We start from the raw sequence: 22,740 nt of genomic DNA, 5'->3' as shown, positions 1-22,740 counted from the left end.
GTAGAGCTCACAAACAGGGCAGAAGTAAAATTGTGGGTGAGCAAATCGCTTAATTTTCGATCAAAATTTTCGGTGCACGTCCAAACGCAATCACATACACTGTTAAAGTTAGCTTAACAATTGCGGCATGCGTACTTATGCATCCTGAACAGAGAGATCCCGAATCGACGAGGCTTTATTTCTTCGAATTCAGCTTTTATTTTACAAAGTACACAGTCACTGAAATCTAGATAGATAATTCCTGCTACGGTGATGCCATTAGTAGGCAGTCACGGCGGTTCCTGCAATGCGCGAACTTTCGTAATACACCTGCAAAAAAGAAAGTAGGGGAACTAATGGCAGCAAATAAGTTTATTGGTACAATAAAATCGCAACCACCTCCTTCTCAAGGCACTGCTTACGGCTGCTACGAAAGAGGCACTATGAACAGCGGCTTATCTTCATGTGCAATTTCTTTTTCCGTCGTTCCTGTGGCGATTGGTTCAGCCGTTTTACATAAAAGTGCAGCCTTGTCAGCAAAAATAGCTTCGTCAACTCTGTCGTGAGCGCATCTGTGTGCTGGCTGCAACCTAAGGCATAACCAAAGTTTGCCTTCACAAGCAGCATTACATTTGTTATGCTGTCACTGCAGCGTTTCTCGCGACTGAAGAAAACAGTGAATATATCCTCTAAATTATTCACTGCCCGTAAAAGTTCTTGCGAAGGATACAACAACCCTCCCTTTACTCTCTCTGCTCAGCAGGAATACTCTGAAGCATGCGCTCGGCTGAAGCTAGCTTGCCTTTCTCGATGAGCTGGTCGATTGCAGCAACACTTTCTTCTTGAGCAAGAGCATCGCGCGCACCCATGAGAGAACTTATTTCTCCACTACGTCCATTAAGGTCAGCATTGCCTGAGCGCACTGTCTTGGCCAGATTGTACGACGACAAGCAGTTGACGACAATTAGAAACTGTGTCGGTGTTGGGTGGTCGTTGGACACGCACTATTGCCTGATTATGCCAAATAAATTTTCCAGTGGATCCTGGCTCAATCTGGATGTCATGATGTACTTAAATCCCTGGCTGGCAAATTCGGCGTCTTTCCTCATTTTTCGGTATGGTAAACAACGACGGCTGCTTTTCTTTAGTCCACTTGTAGCCGGTTTGACACCCGGGAGCAAAGCAGTGCCGTTGCTGCTGACGGTTCGGCATTCCAACTTTTCACGAACGAAATAGGCAGCCGGCGAAACAAACTAAAATGATGCGCTGAAAAAACGGAGAACAGCCAAAGCCTCAAACCATGCGTGAACAAACGTGCGAGAGGCAGCACATGGGCACCACAAATAGACAGCCCACGCGACTACAGCGCCGCCGCTAACATCCGGGTCCCGTCCGCACTTGCCGCCTCGCCGCAATGCATGGGGCGCGCCGGCTGCTGAACCCACTAACCCCTTCTAGAACACTATAGCAAGGATGAGAGCCTAATTTTTTGTCAACATATTGACTACCTTTGCTGCCTTCTAGCTTATGCCTTCCTCCTGCGTGGCTGTAAATATGCATGTTCATTCTGAGGTGTAGGTAGGCTATCTTGGCGAAGACTAAATGAAGAGTTAAATTTTGTTTGTTTGGAGCAGGTATAAAGTACAGCCGTCCTGATTTTTAATAATATAGCTCGAGTGTCGACCAAGCTGCTGGTCAGCGCCTTATAGCGGCGATAAGCTTGCAACACGGCGAGAGTTCGCGCACGCGCACGAAAGGAGAGCGTCGTCTGCTACGCTGTTCCGATCATGAGGACACACGCCCTGCGACAATATCCGTTGGCAAAAAACCGGCGGCCAGCAGAGCTCATGCGCATGACTAAGGTGCTACACTGAGACATGCTTTCGTTATTTTTTTCCTACTACAGGAGGCCGCGCTGACGACGCAGAGTTAAGAAAAAGTAACAACAAGGGAAATACAGCAGCACGCGCAAGCCATTGCCTGGAATGCGAACCCTCTGGTTTGAGCAGCCCTCCGCGAGGTGGGAACACGATAAAAGGGGCACCAACCAGCTCTTTAACCAGTCCTTCAATTTCTATACGGTGTAAAAAAAAGCATCGCAGCTTTCGAATGTCTCACCGTAACATCTTAGCCATGCACATGTGCTCTGCTGGCCGCCGGTTTTTTGCGAACAGATATTGTGGCAGGGCGTGTGTCCTCGTGATCAGAACAGCGTAGCAGATGACGCTCTTCCTTCGTGCGCAAGCGCGAACTCTCGCCGTGTTGCACGCTTATCGCCGTTATAAGGCGCTTATAAACAGTTTGGACGACGCTCGCGCTATATTATTAAAAATCAGGACGGCTGTACCTTTAGCTGGTTGGAAATGCTGTGGCTCATCAAAGAGGCTTGGCGCACTAAGAACATTTAGTGCTGCATTGATAATGGGCGCACCCTGCATGCCAGATTGTTAAATCAATCCTTGGGTTGTGCTGATTACTCAGTTTTGGAAAGTGCAATTCCATTTTGTCGCAGGGAGTCTCACAACTTCTGGTTACATATTTGTCGAATGTAGCAAGTACAGGCTGCTCACCTCAGTTTTTCAACAAGAGGTGCACAAGAATCTCAATATCGAAAATAATGCACATTGAAGAGAGTTTGCAATTAATTTGAATGCCATTCATTTTGAGTGCAAAAAAGGAAAATGGTCAGTTACAGCAAAGATATTTTAATTGGTGTACACTATGTCAAATTTGTAATGGTAGTTTATTATGCCACATGCACACAAGAAATGGCAGTAAATGCTTAAGGCCTTAAGTTTGTTAATGTAATTATTTTCGGAGCTGGTGCTGCACGTCCACATTTAATGTCATACGAAATTCACTATGATCTGCGAGGCAGTCACAAATTTCACCTGAATATAAACTGTTCTAATGAAGTGAATATCTCACCAGTCATTCAAATGTAACAGCAAATTGCTTCGCAGAAAATCCTGTTGCTCTTGACTGATAAGTCGAAAAGTAGCCATAAAACTCGCGCGTGAGCACACAAGCCTAGAGTATACGTCCTAAGCTAGGCTAAGTAAAAATGATGCCCTTCTCATCGAAAATGCAGTAGAGATGCCTCATGTGACTTAAAGTTATGAATTAACCATTTGCTGCTGGTTATGAAGTTGTTAGTAACAAAGTTGCAAGCTTTTCTGTGTGTGGAATGAGGACGGGAGTACGCATTGCTCGGGTGAATAAGTTGTGAACTCAGTAGGTCTCGAATGGCAGTGAGGCTAATGCCATGAAATTTATGCATATGGCTCCACACAAATGCCCTTAGAACATAAGTCAGTAGGCACTTAATGGAATTCAGTTTGTCCGTGTGGCATGGGTATAACAATGCTATTGCCAGTTATCATGAAGTTACTTCTTTTTGCTGCTCAGTGGAACCACTGAGCCAGAAGTTTCAGTGCTGTGGCTTTGAGAGAATGGAAGCATAATCTTGCGAGGGCACAGCACATCTCTCTTATTAGTGAGAAAAATTTCTTACAGTCCAGCATATTGGTGGTTTTTGAGAAAAGGAAATGCGCACTGTCTCCTATCTTGGCGGACACCTAAACCACCCTTCCATAATGGAAGGGATAATGGAGGAAACGAAAGAAGAAAGGGAGAAAGAAATGGCTAAGTCTAAGGCTTCGGAATAATTTCATCCACCTTGGGATCTTTAGCGTGCAAGGACGTTGCGCAGCACCAGGGCGCCTTTTGCGTTTTGCCTCTATCGATACTCGGCCACCGTGGCCGGGTTCAACCCGTGTACTCCGGCTTAGCAGCCAAGCATTCAGCATACAAAATTTGATGCAGATGCACGGGGTGCCTGTAGGAGAGCACTGAAGGCAAGATTTGAAGCATAGGAAGGAGTCTGATTTTGCTGTGGTTGTTTAGAAGTGCTGTTTTGTGCCATATTTCTACTCCAGGCAGATGTGAAAAGCACTGGTTGTTGAGTGCTGATATCCTTTGTTAAGACAGTGGCACTCCCATCCCTCTGCAGAGCAGGAAATAGGGAGTATTCAAGTGACGTCGCAGGCACCATTTTGCTGTTTAGCACATAGCTTCAGCATTGCAGGCCAGATCAGGGGTCATATTACGCAACTGTCACAAATTCTGTCAAAAGTTATTGACAGTGACGTCAAAATGACGAAACGATGAGACGTCACTGCTTGACGCAATGAGGAATCAGCCAATTACAGCATGGCAGCGCCCTGGGAGCATTTATTTGCACGGCGAGGGGCCGTCTGCTAAATTTTTCTAAAAAGACTTAAAAAATATGCAGCAATAAAAGCAACTAATATTTTATTTTGTCAGAAAATTGTGTGTAAAGTTGGAAAATATTAAGCAAAACAAAAAGCGTTCGAAGATACACTTTTAAATTTGCTGGTGGGTAACTTTTGCTGCCGCGGGGATGCGCTGATGGCGGTAAAACGTCAAGCCGCTGTGCACGAAAGCAGCCGATTCCACGCCGTGTTATTGTTTTTTACGCGGCGTCTGAAAAGAAGCAACTGCGCGGTTGACCTAAGTGTGCAGAAAAATTTGAATGCATGCAGTGAAGGCTATGTGCCTACCGATCGAACTTGCAAGAAGCGCTTGGTACGAAATCGACGAAGACAACTTGTTGAAGTCTGTGTTTTTCGGCTCTCGATCGATGACAAAAATGCCAAAAGGTGATTGAGCAGATTGCCTCCAACACCTGCCGCACGCATTTGCTTACCATTGGTTGTGCGATGCCGACGTGTGCCTCATAACCAACGGCACCTTGAAAGCCGCCGATAGCAAAGAACCGCAGTGCACACAGCACCTGCCGCCACATCAACAGCGCGCTTGCAAGCAAATTTCCTCCCAGTTCATCGGCGACTTCATTGCACAGCCATTCCACAGTCTGCTTCTCTAGTCGAAAAAGGCGTCGAAACAGCCTGTCCGGCAAGTCAAACATAATCAAACGTGTCTTCGTGCGCTCTCCTTCGCCGTTGCTCGTGCCAGCTCAGCCGCCTCACTCGTATCGCCGCGTACACCGCCGCCGTTTTCTGTCAAAAACGCTGCGGTCAAATTGACCGCCTCGAGACTGTCACAGATAACTGTCAGTTAGCGCCTGCATAATTAGGTGTGCAGCGTCATCACGTCTGCCACATCCGTGATGTAATCTGCAGCCACCCATGACGCAAAAAAGCAAAATGGCCGCCGGCCACGACCGACCAATAGGAGCGAGGCTATTTGACACGTTTTTGACAAGTTTGCTAATTGACTGTTGCATAATCCGGCCCCAGGAGGCGATAATCCCATTAGACATGCTCACAGCCTTTCGCAGGGCTTCACAGACAGCAAAATAGTGACCACTGTGAGGTCAGTGAATACACCATATGGGTGTTCAGTGAAGCAATATTTTGATTATTTAGTCATTGTTGAGTACTTTGTGGCTTTTCAAGAGACACACCACCCCAAGAATCCACACTATAGCATTTAGGTTTTCACCGGGCATTTGCATTTTCTGGCCTGTTACACTATGATGCAATATGTATGGCAGTGACAGCTATGATTATTATTGCCATAATGGGCCAAAGCAGTGGCATAAATGCAGACTTCTGAACTTGCAACACTGCTCTCCAGAAAAGTTGGTACTTAACCAACAGTCTACAGTGTTCAGGCTACACAGCCACTATGGAAGTAGATGGCTGGTTTGTATGTGTTCATTTAATGCTATGTTGCTTATTTTATGGCAGCGACCAATGCCTTGCAGTCAGTAATGTACAGCACAGTGGCCTGCAGTGACACACTGGTATATGCAGCATTGTGTTGTTGTTTTAGCTGTTTTTTGTGCTTGCTCCTTGCTGTTTTTCGTGCTTGCTCCTGGGTGTTTTGTTGCTTGTGGTTGCGCACGTCTGGGAGACTAAATAATCTGAAGCTTTCCTATGGTGTACAATCTACTGGTTCTAGTGAGGGTGTCAAACACATCTCTGGACATTGTGCAGTCCATGGGAGAGCTACACGCAGCTGTTGCACCAAGAAAAAGGGCTTGAAAGTTAAAAAAGATAAAAGCCCTTATTATCATTGGGTACTTGTAGGTTCAGTGTGGGCACCCAGTGCAACATTAGTCATTGGCGTGTCATGCTGTGCAGTTATAAATAGCTCATGGGTCGAATACCTTCTCTGAGAGCTATGGTCAGATACAACTCAAGAAGGAAGCGGGAGATGCCTGTAAAAGGAGGCCCTCTAGCCGATTTTCACGTCCACAGATTTTTATGTCGCCACAATAAATTCGATTGGGGCCATGGTTAACACCCTTTCATCTGCCAATCTCTGTTATTTGGCACTATGTATTATCTTTTTAAGGGGTTAACCAAGAGGCCTTGAGAACCGGTCGATGCCATGGGATTGAGAACCTCCTTTGAGGGGCATCTGCCACTTTGTTCTTGAGCTGTATTTGACTATAGGTGCATGTGCTATAATACCCTGTTCTCTTTCTCCCTTTCTCTCTCTCTTCTTTTGTCCAGAAAAACGAGCTAAGGTAGGTGACTCCATAACTGTGCTTTGGTGCACCATAACGCTATGGCCTGCTGGCTTGGGATTTAAAAATGTCCCCGCAGTGAACGCATTGACATGCATAAAAATCTGGTTACAGCAAGCACTTTTGCACATTTGGTTACTGAACGCTTGAAATGTGGTAAGCTAGACACACTATTAAATATGCATTTGCTTTTTATTAGTAACAAAAGTTCAGGGCTCCTGCACAGGTTGCAAAATGCTATTCTAGGCGATGTTTCACACATTTAGACGAACACCACAGAAACAGAGAGGAGAGACTGGTCAACACACACATAAAGTGCCAGCTTTCGACAATTTTTATTTCAAAAACATGCGTGCTTCTTATCCCTTCCACAAGAAGGCGGGTATAGACACGCGACACATTTTGTACAAAGCATGAGTGCTATCTATGTAACTGCAAACAGAGGCATGAAAAAAACTGCAATATAATCACTGCTTTTTCATTGTAATTCACTACAATGCTTAAGCCAGCCGACATTAAGAGCCAGAATGGCAACGAATGAACGAGTAGCAATTTATGTTTGCAGTTCTTTTGCGTATAATATGCCCTATACTAAGTTTTGACATCGCAGCTATTGTTCGGCTTTTGAAACCAAGAAATCATGGGAGACAGATTCAGTAACAAGCTATTTGCTGGTCGTAAATGCATACCGCATGGCATGTATACTAATACATGCCATGCAATGTGTACTTATATTTATTGTATGTTCCTGACCAAAATGTATGTTTAAGTAGTTCTATTTTGTGTATCATTTGTGTCATCTCAATGCTTGTGACTTTGTTTTCAAAGCAAATTCTGCCGTAAGCTTCGTTACCTTTTATTGCTGCTATCTGTACACTGTTGCTGCCACTGTATTCTGAAAGAAGGAAGGGGGTGCACTGCTTTTTCAAGCCACTCTAAGGCTTTTTGGGTGCACCTCCTAACATCACCTGATGTTGAAATGAAGGCACTTGTATTTGTATTTTTATGTCCTAACTCATCATTTCAAAAAAGAAAACACGCAAGCAGAAATTTGGTATCTATATTCCTTTAAGAAGTGAATATTTCTTTTTGTTACAGGATTTCAGTGCGTGTGGGCAGCAGCTTCCACGACCTACAGGAGCTGGAAGCTGTTGACTTGAACGAGCCCACAGGCTGGGTGCACATTGCAACCAGAGACTCGGCCGGTCGTCCTGTGCGCACTTTCTTTATCCAGATTGCAGTACTGTCGAACCACCAAAACGGCCGGGACACCCACCTGAGACAGATCAAGGTGCACTCGCCTGTCCAGCAATCCTGTGTCAGTGTGTTGCCCAATGTCAACTTCACCAGTGTTGAGTGCCGCGCCTTCAGCACCATCCGCTGAGACATCAACTTGTAGGCCACCTGCTCCATGCAACAGAAATTAATAGCATCAGCTTTTAGCTTGTGGAAAATAGCTCTTTCCACATCTGTTTCAATTTGTCTATTAGTTACCCTTCCTTTGCATTGGTGCAGTTCTTGCTAGAACACATGCACAATGGCTGAAGATTTGGAAACTGTGAAAGAAATTATTGTTGCATTGCTGATTGCAGAAAAAGGAACCATGACAATTCATCGGCTGGAGCAGGAGTACAAGTCCTCGGAAGGTCATGGTCTTCCATATGCAAAGTTTGGTTGCGCTGATGTTCGCCAGTTCCTAAACAAAATTTCTGATTCTGTGAGCATTCGGCATGACTTTAGTGGGGAAGAAATTGTATCTGTGAAAGTGAGCCGCGATGTTCAACACATTAATCGAATGGTCCAGCAACAAAAGCCAAGTGCGGCCAAGCACAAAATGAAGCAGACAAAAGTGTATGCACCATCACAGAGGGGAAGGTCATCAAGAGGACGACCAGCCGGAAGAGGGCGAAGCAGTTACCACGTCGGTACAAGGCAGCCACCCATCACACAGATTGCACCACAGCTGTCCAGGGCACCTCAGCGTCAGTCGGCTTCTGTTTTGCCCAAAGAGCGTGGCTCATCATCATCTCACTCGGCACTACTGCCTAGCCCACCATTACTGCCTAATCCACCATTACTGCCTTCATCTGCATCAACACCTTCGTACGGTGAAGGTCCATATAATGAAGTCTTGTCCAAGCTTCACAACTTTCTGGCCAAATCATCCTCTGCTAAAGCTGCATTGCCCGACAGTTTGACTCAAGGCATCAAGCATGAGGTGTCGCAGGAAGTGCATATGCTTGTTCCTCAGGCTCAGCAAACCTTGCAGCCAGTGCCAGCCACTTCCCTGCAGGAACAGCCAAATATTGACTCCGTGTGCCAGTCTGTGGCTGTCCAGCCTGCTTCTGCAAAGAAACGTCAATATTGTGCACCTCACAACAGCCTTGTGGACCGTTGGAAAGAAGAAAGTAATGTGTCCCTGCCCACCAATTACAAGACTTCATTTCCTGGGGCTTTTACCACCTCGCACTGCCAAGCTGGTGTGAGGCCTTCTTTGCTAAGCCATTCAATTATGATTAAGCCTACAGAAGAAGGTGCGGTGTTTGGCAGTGATTCTTCTAAAAAAAAAACTGTGTACAGCATGCTAAGTCCCAGTGCTGCCACGTATGAGCCGCAGAGAGGTACGACTGAAGATAGTCTGAATATCAAAGAGGGCGTTGCATGTAAAGAGTTTGTTGATAAGCAAATGCAAGCCGATGTCACTATTGCACTGAAGAACAAGGAAACTTCAACAGATGATTTGGCTCTCCGTATTCCAGATGCTTTTTCAGATTGTGTAAAGTCTGTTTTAGAGGAGCATGCCCATGGTTTAGAGATTGAAGTGCTACTGAAAATGTGCACGGAGAGAATGGGCAGCGATGCTTACTTTATGCGTGATAGGCTCCCTCTTGAAATGGTGGGTGATGTACTTGCTTCTGTCTCGTCGGTGGGTGTGGTTTCCAACTCTCAAGGGAAGTGCACAATCAAGCTGCTCGACAGCACTGAAGAGCCGTGCACACCTGCCACTCTGCCCGACGACCTCAGTGATGGACTGATGTCAGTTCTTCTTGACTACCCTCATGGGCTTGATGTGTCAGAACTGCTGAGCTTGTATGAGAGGCGATTTGGCAGACACGACTACATCAGCACTTACTGTGAGTGCACAATTGACTTTGTGCGAAATGTCGTCATCGCACTCCCTCACACTAGCCTCACGTCACACGGCAGTGAGATTTACACTGTGAAGCTTTACAGAAAAATTCCGCCAGAGGACCAGATGTTACACTTTGGAAGGTCTGCACCACTCTCCAGTGCCGATGAATCAGACACTTCGGAAGACACAAGTGCATATTCTGTGCAAACAGTGCCCAAAAGCCAAACATTTTCTGTTGCTTTAGGAGAAGTGTTCAATCCGTCTGAGTTTTATATTTTGGTTGCTGAGAATGGCATGCTCTCTAAGCTTGAGGGTTTAATGATGAAAATAGACAAGTTTTATTCCACAAAACCTGCAGATTTCTATACAGTGGACCGCAAGAGCATAAAGCCAGGTTTCGTCTGTGCTGCATTGTATCCGATAAATGGAAAGCCAGTCTGGCATCGGGCGGTTGTAAAAGGTGTCAGAGCCGGCACAATATATGTGTCATACATTGATTATGGGACATTAACAGCTGTGAAACTTCAGGACATACGAAGACTTCGGCCTGACTTTTTGGAGCTCCCTGCTCAGGCAATTAAAGCTTCCCTCGCTGGTGTAAAACCCTCGGATGCTGATTCATGGCCACCGGAAGCAAGTGATCGCCTTTTACAGCTTGCCAGGAAGGCGCATTGCACCTGCTCTGTTGTGAGTAAGGAAGACGACACTTTCATTGTAAAGCTGGAGCAAACTTCAGGCAGCATTAAGTATTCTTTTGATGATGTTTTAATCAATGATGGCTTTGCAGTAAGCACACAAAAAAATGGCTGCGACAGATTTGTGCAAACGTGGGCCTTATCTGGAGGCCACACTGCTTGTGTGATCACATGGAATGCAGTGGAATATATGTCTGGAGTAGGCATTTCAAAGCTTTTTGGTGAGGAGAATGATGTTGTCTCGGAAAGGCTTGCACAAAAAAGGATTTCTTTTCCAGTCTCTGTTTTAGACAGAGAATGTTACCCGGAACTTCATTATGAAATTTGCTCTTCTGAAGGTGTTCTGAGCAGTGACAGCATTCGTCTCTACTGTTTACGCAACGTTCCAGACATTCTAAGAGTGTTGAAGCATCCATCAGAAACCTTGAATCATGAGCTCGAGAGCTTGCCAGTGTCTGGTTCTTTGTCCAGTCTTCCTGCGCTTGTGTCGCCGAACGGAAGGGAAGATGACAATGGCTCGGAAGGTAGTGTTGCCTTTAGTCAAACTCTCCAGAGAAGACTAGAGACTCTTAAGAAGCAGAGAGCAGCTCTAAGATTGTCAGCATATAAGAACAATGATAGTTCCATCTCATCTGACCTTGAATTTGTTGAAAAAAAGGTGGCCTCAATCCAAAGGTTGCTGGACATGAACTCTGCCACCCAGGCTGAGGAAGCAGAGGAAGCATCTAGGTCGTTTGACAGTCGTTTTAAACCTCGGTCTGAAGGCAGTGCTACTAACAGTTCGCGAAGTGCTGTCGACAAATTCCAAGTCAAATTGCTGGAAGCACTGATGTCTTCTAAGTCCAAGTGAATGACTTTTGTAGAATCACTGGTGCTTCTGTGTTTTTACCACATTTCCTTCCTTTTCTTTCAATAAATTTTTCTTTATCATCGTGTACATTTGTCTTGTGAATAAATTTGTAAATAATCGCCTTTCTGCAGTCTGATCAGCTCTTTTGAAAAATGAACTCTGCAGTGTGCTGGCTTGAGTAGATAAATTTTTGCTACTTAAAGGCCTTCTGCAATGCAGGGCACAGGATGGAATTTCAGCAAAACAATCTGACAAACATGCGCGCATTAACAACTATAACAAAACTGAGTCTTTCTATAAAGTTGTTAGTCTTTGTTACTTGATGCCAGTAATATACTTTTCAAGAAGCTCTACTTGTCTGCAAGCGCCAGAGGTGGCACACCTGTTTGCACACCATTTGTGCCAGAGTTTGTTTCATGTCTCGTTCTTTTTATTTGTTTATAGCACGATCTTTGTGGATAGGCTGTACTGAATGCAGCAGCATAAGGGTGGATAGTAGAGGCACGTGACCACATTGGCTGTGTCTGTGATCGGCTGTTTCCCCACCTGCTGTAATTTCCTCATGACTGATGTCACGGTCAAATGCAATGGAATCAATTATTACAAAATACGACCTCTGGTTTATAGGCAACTAGTGCAGTCATCGCTTACACTTTTCATTTCAAAGCTTTTCCTGAAAATCTTTCAGAGACTAACTTTTCTAAGTAGAGAAATGGTGGCCTAGCTATTCCATTGGACCGAACTTTAATAGCTTGCAAATCCTGCGATTTAAGTGAGAATTCATATTTTTGCATTTAATTAGAGTGGATGTTCACAAGTTCTTGGGAGTGTATTTTCATGAACATTTTAGCTGGACGCATAAAGTTTCAAAACTACTTACGAATGTTTCAAGAGCCCTTGATCTCGGTAAGTTCAAATTTATTTTGCCAGCTTAGTTTAAACCAACTATATTAGGCTATGATTTTATCTCGCTTATTCTAGTACTACTGCATCCTAGTATGGGGCAGCACAGGCAAGGGTAATCTAGAAAAACTATGTTCTGCAAAAGAAATGTGTTTGATTTACAGGAAACAAATTGCCCTATTGCATGCATAATCCATAGGTTACGTTTAAACGTCGCCTTCACAAGCAAGTCGGCGAACTCCCCGGACTGTACCGCATATGTGGCATGCTAGAGACTAGAACATGCTTTAGTGGCATGCCTAGCATATGCACGAGGCTCATGCTAGCATCTGCTTTGAAGTCTCTTGACACCAGGCCCCTCTCGGAGGATTTGATCCTCGGCGCTTGGCCAGAGTTGTTCGAAAACGTACTGTACAGGCAATGCGAACGTTTTCACGCTTTTTAAGCGACACGGGCCTGGCCTCGTGTTTGTGATGTTAAAAAGTGTGCTTTGGTTTTTTTGTTATTGTCTTCTGCCTCCTCCCATCATCATCGTTCCCCATCGGGACCCTCTTATTTTTCTCCTCTTCCCGTTCCCCAGTGCAGAGTAGCAGGCCAGATATTTATTTTTCCGGCCAACCTCTCTGCGTTTCCCGTCAATAAACCCTCTCTCTCTCTCTGGAGACCTTAGCGAATTACCTGTATTTCAAAATAAATTCACACGGCGCAAGCTTCGTTGCCGCTTACACACGACCAGACTGTGGATACGTGAATCAAAGGGCTAGACCAATGTACGGAGAACAGTCAATAGATTACCAGCTACCATTATTACTAAACATCTTTCAAGAAATTGTTGACATCACAAGAGAATGTAAAACACGCTACTCTTTTAAAAGGCGAGTGAAAGAAGCTCTACTGCAGAAACCTGCATATTAACTTCAAATATGCCAGCCCAACTTTGTCTTGACAGCATTATTCATGGTATCGAAAGCTGGAAGGGACAAAGAAAGGTAACCAAAACGAGTTAGCTGGAGTCGCTAGTTTTGTCATTTGCAGTTTTTATTGCTGAGTGACACCTTGATCACTTGTATTTTTTTTCCTCGATGTAAAATTGTTTTGTTGGCTGTTTTTTGCAGGCAATGTATTTTGCTCATAGTGCTTCTGTTTTTGTTCTTATCTTTCTTTTTGATATTGTACGCTGTTTGGCTGTTCATAATTCTGATGTCAGGTGATTATCATTTATTTAAAAGTGAAATAGAAGGAAAAGAAAAATTAACAAAAGGGAAAGTATAGGTTAGGTTAGGTGGCGAAAGCTGCCGCACGATGCAAATGATAATGCCATTTTTTCATTGTCATACGTCCATCGGAGGCAGTAGTAACGATGTGGGTTTGTTCAATGCCATAGAGTTTCTTACTATTAACTAGGGAACGCTGGCAGCACTGCACCTGAATTTCCAAGGGCGCGCAAAGCATCTTGGGGCGATGAGCTACTTGGTGCGGGACAGTAGGTTTTTTTCAGGAACACAGAGTGGTGTTACAGAGATATCCCATTCCGTATCCACGGCGCGCAGACGAATTTGGCGTAAAAGTAGTGTGCAAAAGCTATAGTAGCGAAAACGCAACAGTACAAGACGCCAATAAAAGGTTTTTGTTTTCCGAAATGCTGTGGAAAAACCTTTTAAAATGTTGAAACGACTACATTTTTTTTCAAAAACATATCTCTTTTTAAAAGTGCGCCTGTTAAGCACAAAGTATTGGCTTTTGTGGTCTGTAATGCTTGGCCAATAGGAGAGCAAGCCACTGCTTATTTTGAGCAAACTTTGCATTTACATGCTTTTCTGCTTGTTTGTTGTGATTTATAGACAGGATATTGAATGATAGGACATTCTTGATTTTTCTGCCCACTGCAGAGCGCGTGCCCGCCGTATGGTGGCGCTGTCAGATAACCCTTTAATATTTTGAGAGCTTAGATTTCGGCTAGTTTTAGATCTAGGCTAGTTAGATGAAGGGCTCGTGAAAGAGCAGGTCAGTGACCCAACGACCTGGCCTTTTCCGGCTGGCAGCTATAGATATGCAGGGCTCATTTGTGAGTCAACTGGTTTAGACAGGTAGTTAGTATTCCTTTCTAGGTGATGGGCTTTTGCGGTAGGCAGAATTTTATTTAAGCACGTGGTTGCAAGTGTTATTTTTTTCTTTTCTACCATTTTGTGGTAGTAATAATAGAGTGCTGCTAAGATGGTCAAGATACTGAAGGTTAAATGCAAGGAGTGTGAGGCGTCGGTGAATTTGAAGGAAACGCGGTTCGAATCTGTAGAGGAGGCTGAAGGCGCGGATTTTATGTGCAAATGCTGCGTATTAACCTGGACAGGGCTGACGAAGCGAACACCAGCCTAGCGCTACGAATGGATGCCCTAGAAAAAGAGCTGCAGGTAGAGAGGGCAGAGAAGCGGAAACTTCAAGAACAGCTTAGTCAAGTGTTTGAGGAAAAAACGGCTGACACCGCCAAGTGAAGCCACATTGGCGGACATTCCAGCGCCAGACACATGGATGGGGCCTGCGCTGGCATGGACAGCGATAAGGAATTAGGTCAGGCGGGTACATACAGGAACAGCTACGCACACGTGGCAGCTAGGAAGCCTGGAGGAGATGGAGAGAAGGGGAACAAGCTAACTTCCAGGAATGAGGTCGCAGTCACAGATAAGAGGCGGCATAATAATCCGGTAGTTAGGATGGAGGAAGGGAATAGCCAAGTGCTTATCGGTGGTGACTCAAATATGAGTAGGTGCAAAAGAACTATAATGGAGCGTGTAAAGGGTGATAAGCGGGTAGCAGTCGGGGCATTCCCAGGCAGGAAAATGGACGCAGTACTGAGAGAGAGAAAAAATGAACTTTCTATGAATGTTTCTTGCGACTGCCGTTGTAGCAAAAAGTAGGCCTTCTGGTGCGCTGTTTCTTAAATAATTTGTGTGGTGTGTTTAGTGTTACCGTTTGACAAGTGACGCGTCAATGACTGTAGTTGCTGGACGGAGTATCGAGCGAAAATGCATTGCTGTTGTGTTCCGTTTTGCATGTCCAGTCAGCGAAACAAGAAGCCTGGCGTTTCGTTCCATGAAATTCCTGCCGACTTAGAAATTTGGCCGGAAAGGCGGCTAAAGGTAATTTGAAGAAAGATGCTACTGTAGACACTTTAACACATCTCCAGCGAAAATTTTATTTTAATCCAACGTTTCGAAGCCGACTCGGTTCTTTTATCAGGGGTGACTGAGGGCAGTAGCTAGCGTTTTTAAGTATGGAGGCGAGGAGGGGGTCAAAGAAACGAAAGCTGTGATTCGAAAAGCGTGGGGGGGGGGGGTGGGGGTTAAGTCACGCTGTCGCACTGTGGGTAGGTGGTCAATGGTGACTTTTTTTTCTTGAGTTAAAGAGTGAAGTCCCTGGGCATATACTAGCTGGGGGCAGGTTTCCTTTCGTGCGGTTAATGTTCGCACTCAAGGCTCGTACGCTTTAACCAGCGTCAAGTTCAACACTAAGGTCCTTCGTCAGAAGCGATTCAGAGTATCACTGTGGTCCTGGCCAAGTCCGGTTTTGGAGCCTCCTCCAATCACACACCCCTGAAGAAGCCGTGCACCGGGCCGGGGGTGGCTTGTACCCATTTCTACCGGTGGGTGTCCGGCTGTGGGTTTCAAACCAACCACTTCCCGAAGCGGACGCCCAGACTTTGACTCCCACCAAGACAGGGGTGGACTCTTTTTACCCGACGTCAGCGCTCCGAAGATTGTTACATGGCCTCAAGAAGTTCGTCGATATCATGCTCAAAGACCGAACACATCTTCAAAGGCCACTGGACACATGCTTGCTCTACAAATAGTGTGAATAAAATCGCAGGTTTGCCTGTCCTGACCTGTGAGAACAAGGATAGCGGCCACAGGGAAGCACTACTGCATATTATCTGCAAGAAGTTAATCAAACCGTTGCTAACAAACCACGCACTTGACATCACAGACAAGAACGCAGTTGCGAAGATGTACAATTCAAGAAACCTCCTTCCCGAAAATTCTTCAAACTGCAGTAAGAAACGATTTCCGCCGTCTTCATCGTACCGACGCATGCCATTTTTCCTTCTAAGTGCGCACGTGTTTGTGCTTTCAAGCGCAGTTTTTTTTTAATATTCACAAGTCGCTCGCCATTCCTGATATTCCCGTTATAATAATAATAATTAATGGTTTTTTGTGGAAAGGAAATGGCGCAGTATCTGCCTCGTATATCGTTGGATACCTGAACCACGCCGTAAGGGAAGGGATAAAGGAGGGAGTGAAAGAAAGGAAGAGAGGTGCCGTAGTGGAGGACTTCGGAATAATTTCGACCACCTGGGGATCTTTAACGTGTAATGACAACGCACAGCACACGGGCGCCTTAGCGTTTCGCCTCCATGAAAACGCAGCCGCCGCGGTCTGGTTCGAACCCGGGAACTCCAGATCAGTAGCCGAGCGCTGTAACCACTGAGCCACCGCGGCGGGTCTCCTCTTGTTCCAGGTGTCATTTCATCAACGCAGGTGCTTGTCGTTTGGAGAAATCGGGTCAGTCAGGCCTGCTGTGTGTTACTCCCAAAGTCACTGTGCGCGTGTGCATCACACAGGAACCTAGTGAGCTGTGTTTCTTTCGGAAAGAATAGAGAAGAGGGGCATGGGTTTATTTGAAATTTGTCAACGTTATTCAAGGAGGTACGCGTTCGGCGAAAGCTCGATCGTCGGAAAAATGACCAAAAACAGCGCAGGCTGGGCCCTCCAAGGTCTGCTTCACCCCATCGAAACATCTCTCGCAATGCTCCGCAGCAAGACTGCAACAGACTCGCACTTCGCTAAGTTCTAAGAACATTAGATATGAGGGATGTGCCCCCTGCGGGCTAACGACTCCCCAGGAAGGTTACCGCGACGTCTCCGGGTTCCATCCATTGAGCACCATGCAGTCCTCCTTTCCCACGGGTCACCTGGCTACAGTTGAGAGCTCAGGTAATTCCGGACTTCCTCCTATCCTTATTCTATATCATGGATTATTTTCGCTTTTTGCTTGTCCGAAGTAGTTGATTTCTTGACATTCCTCCAGCAGTACAATATACAGCCATGCATCATGCAGTGTAAATACTTATTTTGCGGCATTTCTAGCCACTTCAAGCACTTGTTGTAATATGGATGTTTCGAACATGTTCCTTTTGTTGTAAACCGTCCAAAAGTTGCTGGTTATGCAGCAGACAAAAGGTCCTAGCCGCATGATAGAAAGGCGTGCACAGCACGCTTTCAGATTTCGAAATCGAAACTGGTGATCCTCTTTCAGTATTATGTGGAAGTCAGCTCAGACTTATTAAGAATTTACTGCACTCTAAGACCTTCAAAAACATGTTTTTTGTTATTAAAAAATAAAATGTGTTGCTCAAAGCCTGCAAAAAGATAAAACAGCATGATCGGGCACCACGCATCCCAGTCTCCCAGCCATTGAAACCGAAATTGAGGGTCATCGTTTAGCGCCGCCTAGCGGCCAGTCTGCGCAATGTCGAGGCGATCTCGGGCTCATTGAAATCGAGGAGACGCTTCAGGCATGTTCTTCAGGAGGCATTGGTTTGTTTGTGACAGCGAATCCACGTGCTCACCGCAGTGCCAGCTGTGCTGCAGTGGTAGTGTGGCAGACTCGTGAACTGCGGAAGAAACTGCACCGACTGCACTGTAGCAGAAACGCAAGTTCAATGCGACGATAAAGAAATGCTGACATTGCATGGCTGTATGGAAGTAGTAGCTGAGCGGTACTCATCCAAGATCGCTGTTGTCTACGATGATGGCACTGAGAAGACCACGCACACGTATCTAGAGCTGTTGCGTCGTGCGCAGGAAGTTTCTCAGTTTATCAGTGGACTCGGAATTTCACCCGCTATCATAGCCTGTCTATGTAAAGCAAGAGCTAGCGTCGTGGGCCTCATTTTAGGGTACTACATTGGTAACATCAGCGCTGACTGACTGCTGTTTCGGTTTGAGAGGTGCCACTAATCCGTGCCGTCAATTTGCTCATGCAGGGTATTGAAGTCCAACTGTGCGTTCGCTTTTCTGGCGTCGGAATGTCCCGAGAAGAACGTCAAAACGCTCACGAACGCTGCTGTGAACTTTTATATATTGGGAGAACAATCGCTTTACGAAAAGGTATGCATGATTATGTCGCCGCTTTCGTCGTTTTAGCATCCGCAGCCGGTTGAATTTTCTCTGCGTATGAATAGACGTGAACCCTGTCTGCATTATTCATAGCTTGCGTTCAACTTCACTGTGATTAATCACCCATGTCGCATTATCGATACTACTACAACGAGAAATTGATTTGAAGCGCTGGAATGTCATTTATTGATATGGAGATTAGCGCTAGCTGTCACCCCATAGCTATTTCTAGCCTCTATTCCACAGCGGTTGCCAGTGGCTGTATGGAGCAGCAAACACTAATTTTCTCCTTGTAATAGTTATTTTGAGTGAGCACCCAGCCTGAGTGTATTTTTTTTTTTTGACGCTGGTTCGTGCTAAGTTAGTGATGTGTTGAATGCCTTAACATTGTGATTTTTGTTTTTCAACGTGGCACATGAATGCAGCATAAAAACTGGATAAGTAGCTGCTATTGATTTATTACACATCAAAGGTACTTGTTGCCATTTCAGTGCAAATTCTCCACAAATGGTGATTGGACAATACTCGGCACCCTTTGGGACAACACATTTATATTGGCAAGCTGTAATGGCAATGCAACCAAGCACCTTGACAAGCCTGTCATATTTACGGAGCCACAAATGGCATATGTGATGTTTACATCAGGGACAACTGGTGAACCAAAGGTCGTCAGAGTGCCTCATGAATGTGCCTTGGTCAACATCCAGCATTTACGGTAATTAATGACTTGTGTGTTTATAGCTGCCTGTAATTTTATTGAAATAAGCTGGCATTGAAATGAGGAAACTATCGTGTTCATGATTGTAGTTGAATTTTGTTAATTACCATAATTTCCAGTATACAGTCTGCACCTCAATTCTTGCTGGAAAAACAAAACTTTTTATTATTCTAGATTGTTCCCACTTGGTGCGTAACCTGCAGGGATTGAGAGTACAGTATGCGAACCCTTAAGGGCGCCCAAACCCCAATGTTTATCTTATATTTCAGTTTTATTTTGTGAATGTACTTCTTTTTACAATTGCCATGAAATATTACACAATCTCAGAACCCATTATGATTAGCGGTGTCCATGGCTGACCCTGACTGTATAGTCCACACTAGCATATAGTTTGTGTAGCATAGAATTTTAACCTTTAAACATGTATGGTTTGCGGACTCAATACGAGAATTTTTTATACATGTATTTTAAACAGTGTGTGCTGCAATTAAAAGCAAATAATGTTAATTTGCTCCAAGTGGGTGAACTGTGTTGAGCTCAGTATCAATAGCTGTGTTTTGGAGAACTTACAGCATTGACAGAAATATGTTTGTGTTAGTTTAGACAACTTTGCATGTGCCTTCATTCTTCTCAGATCCTCATATGCATGTCATGACTTTTTCACTTCAGTTTAGAAGTGTATAGCCTTTTGGCAACAAAACATTCATGCAAGCTCATAAATGGCATGGTGAATAACGTGCTCCATTGTTTGGTGTAAAATCATTAATTCAGTGTATGCAGTCAGCTTATGTCTATCAATAGCTGTTTTCTTAACGGAGCAGCTAATGTGCTGCTGGCACTCAATAACGCAGTGTAGGTGGAACTCGGAAGCGAATTAATACCACTAATGTGTTTCAGCTGAAAAAGAACCATCATTACCCCAATGAAAAAAGTCAGTGTTACAGATTTGTTTTTTGTTTTTCACTTTAAGATCAATTCGCTCAGCATTAAAAGGCATATTTATTGTTGAGGAATTCACAGTTGAAAATGAAGGTTTTTCTCCCACCACTCAATTCAAACTCATGATGATAACGGCATTCAGTCTGAGGGACTTCGTGACCCCTGGCTGGAACTGGATTGCTGTGCGATCTATCCTCAAAGATCTACACACACAAAAAATAAAGTATCTGACGCTTTTATTATTTATTTGTGACGCTAAATGTGCCGCATGGCATAAAACGTGATGTCAGTAACAAACATTATAATACGTTACAAAAAAGCATAAAGCCCGGTTATGTATAAAAAGTCACATTATCTTTGGGCGTATATGTTTTTCGATAGCCACAAGTAGAAATCGGAGTCATTGTTTGAAGACAGGCCTGCCTCTTGAAGAACACTAGCGCACACCAGCGAAGTTTCTGGGCATGTCCACAGTAGGTGGTGGACAGTGGTGTTGGGAGCGGGTGCTTTGCAGTGAGGGCATTTTTCCGGTGCAGGAACCTTCTCACTTTTCCACTGGTTGCGAACTGCAGGAGTAAGGGCCACTCCAACCCGCAGCCGCCTCAGAGAGACCTCCTCCACCCGTGATAGGTTAGGGGAAGGGGGTAGGTACACAGGCAAATAAGAGCATGTGTACGCTGCCTGAGGGAGGCTGAAGATGTTAAATGTGTGAGAAGTGGATCTGGTGGCAAAGAGGCGGGGGGGAGTTTGTGGGACGTCTGTTAAGCGAGATATCATGTCAGGTGCGATGCTATGGACGTCTGTGCGAGCTTGAACCGAGTGTATGAGTATAGGCACCTGATAAGATTGACAAGCAGCATCTATGGCCTGGGAAACCCGAAGGGTATCACGGACTTTCTTTAGATGCTTCAGGGCTTATTGTGAATGAGGCACTTGGCAAACAGGCTCACCTGGCGGTAGATGCCTACGTTGTGGTTAGAGAGTGCAACGTTGGCAAAGCTGGTCAAGTTGTTGGCGAACGTTGGCAATCACATCATCGATGGCAGAGATCTCATGAGGCATTGTGGGTGTTTTTCACTTATAATTTGCTTGTGATGGCTGGTGACGGTAGCACCTGTCTTTCAATTTACAAACTTTTCTCTTGTGTCCTCGTCTTTTGCTGCGCTACAGTGTATTGGAACAATGTACCATCAAGCCCAAAAAGCCACGCTACTAAACTTTTCTAGTTTATAAAAGGTCTGTTTAAATAGAGTTAGCTTATTTGTCATTAGAATGCTTTAATCAATTGGTATAAGCCAATTTAATTTGTCCACAGTGTCCCGGTAATGCCAGGCCAGCGCACTTGTGAATAGTTACTGCTGGCACATGCACTGGACCTCCAGTAGCATACCTGGGGCACTGGAGGCTCTTGAAAACAAGCGTGACAGTTATGAGCTATCAGGAAAAAGTGAGACTGTTTGACGGCATCAGTATGGTGCCCGTATAATATCAGATCTCAAGGTTGCCACATAGGCACTACCACTTTGACACAGCTGCGGTTTGTCTCTTTTGTACAGCTTATGTACTGCATTGAAATTTCTTGTAAAATGGGAATGCAAGCAAGACACTATTTTTTTTTTTTTACCACAGGTCCATCTTCAATATCTCCGAAGAAGACATAATATTTCAGGCAGCACCGCTGACATTTGATCCTTCTGTAATAGAAATCTTCCTGGCTCTTACATCTGGTGCACAGCTAGTTTTGACTTCTGAGGCTGTTAAGCAGATTCCTCGAGCTGTTACGCAACTTCTAGTTGACAACTTGGTGACTGTCATTCAGGTAGGATGGTGCTCCCACTTCTTCACATATGCTGCCAGTTTTCTTCTTTCTTATTCGGGTGTATAGCACGTAAGCACGTTTTAGTAGATTGATCGATTTCCTTTGGTCACATTGACTATTGAGGTTGGTGAAGGCATGCAAGAAATCATGGGTAGGACTAACATATATTGGGAACAATTCATACAATGAAGTAGGTGCAACTGGCTATGTCGTCAAGGACATGCAATGAGTCATGGTAGATGAGTGGCAATTGTGGTGTGGAAATTGTGCTGCTTGCTGAGCAAGCCTGCGATTGCTTCTGATGACACTGTGTAGGTGGGGCTGTTGATAGCCTGCCATTCAGTGCTGCATGATCTCCAAGCAGTGTATTGGTACAAGCTGATTTCCCAGAAATCGGCTGTGTTGATTGGTAATTCACAGCTTTGCAGGTTTGACAGCAGGTGAGGGAGCAACTCTTACACTCAGAGTGATAGCTAAGCATGTGACATGTGGTTTGTTTAAAAGTTCATTCCCTGTTCTTGATGTTGAAGTGAATATGTGAAAGAGACACATCAGTTTCGCATTTTACAGTTAATTCTTTCTAGCCTCATGAAGCAGAAAGTTTATAGCGCACTGAACAGCAAGCTCTTGTGTGAGAAGATACAGATCCTAATAACATTGTTATAATATACAATTTTATTAGGAGCAGCTGTAGACTATTATAATATGCTGCTTTTGTGTAGTAGTTGATACGGTACAGCAAGATAGATGTGTCTTCACTTGTATTGTCTCCTTTTAACTCCCTTACAACAAAACCTTCACAGCAAGGTCTCAATCTGACTAACATTATTCAAAAGAAGGGCACTGCCCAAATGTTCAGAGATTATTTGTTCAGTGGTCAGGTTTTGTTGTTTGAAGTGTGGTGTTCTTAAATTGGCTCTGAAAAAAAATCTGGCGTTAAATTGGTTTTGGGGGAAAAGAAATGGCGCAGTATCTGTCTGGCATCTCGGTGGAGCACTGACATGGCACAGCACA

At 44.7% G+C, this 22,740-nt stretch overlaps 2 protein-coding genes across 3 annotated transcripts in view; both read left to right on the top strand.

The window, feature by feature from the left end:
• Aasdh (Aminoadipate-semialdehyde dehydrogenase) overlaps positions 1–22,740 on the top strand; it is a 46,375-nt gene that overhangs the window by 2,370 nt on the left and 21,265 nt on the right. Inside the window, exons 1-4 of one of the 2 annotated variants that reach the window (XM_077662698.1) lie at positions 17,616–18,030; positions 18,118–18,241; positions 18,742–18,965; positions 21,537–21,726. In XM_077662698.1, coding sequence (XP_077518824.1) covers positions 17,810–18,030; positions 18,118–18,241; positions 18,742–18,965; positions 21,537–21,726 — 759 coding nt within the window. In that variant the 5' untranslated portion in view covers positions 17,616–17,809. Of the gene's footprint in view, positions 1–17,615; positions 18,031–18,117; positions 18,242–18,741; positions 18,966–21,536; positions 21,727–22,740 lie in introns of those variants that run through there. The other variant, XM_077662699.1, reaches the window with a different exon arrangement.
• LOC144128905 (uncharacterized) lies at positions 7,881–11,262 on the top strand. The gene has a single exon (XM_077662697.1). The coding sequence runs from the start codon at positions 8,037–8,039 to the stop codon at positions 11,175–11,177; it is 3,141 nt and encodes a 1,046-aa protein (XP_077518823.1). The 5' UTR covers positions 7,881–8,036; the 3' UTR covers positions 11,178–11,262.

Source organism: Amblyomma americanum, chromosome 4 (assembly GCF_052857255.1).
Source record: "Amblyomma americanum isolate KBUSLIRL-KWMA chromosome 4, ASM5285725v1, whole genome shotgun sequence".
Taxonomy (NCBI): domain Eukaryota; kingdom Metazoa; phylum Arthropoda; class Arachnida; order Ixodida; family Ixodidae; genus Amblyomma; species Amblyomma americanum.
This window is presented reverse-complemented; position numbering and strand designations above follow the sequence as displayed.

Coding starts and splice junctions, on each gene's coding strand:
- LOC144128905 (XM_077662697.1), top strand. CDS start 8,037: ATGGCTGAAGATTTGGAAACTGTGAAAGAAATTATTGTTGCATTGCTG.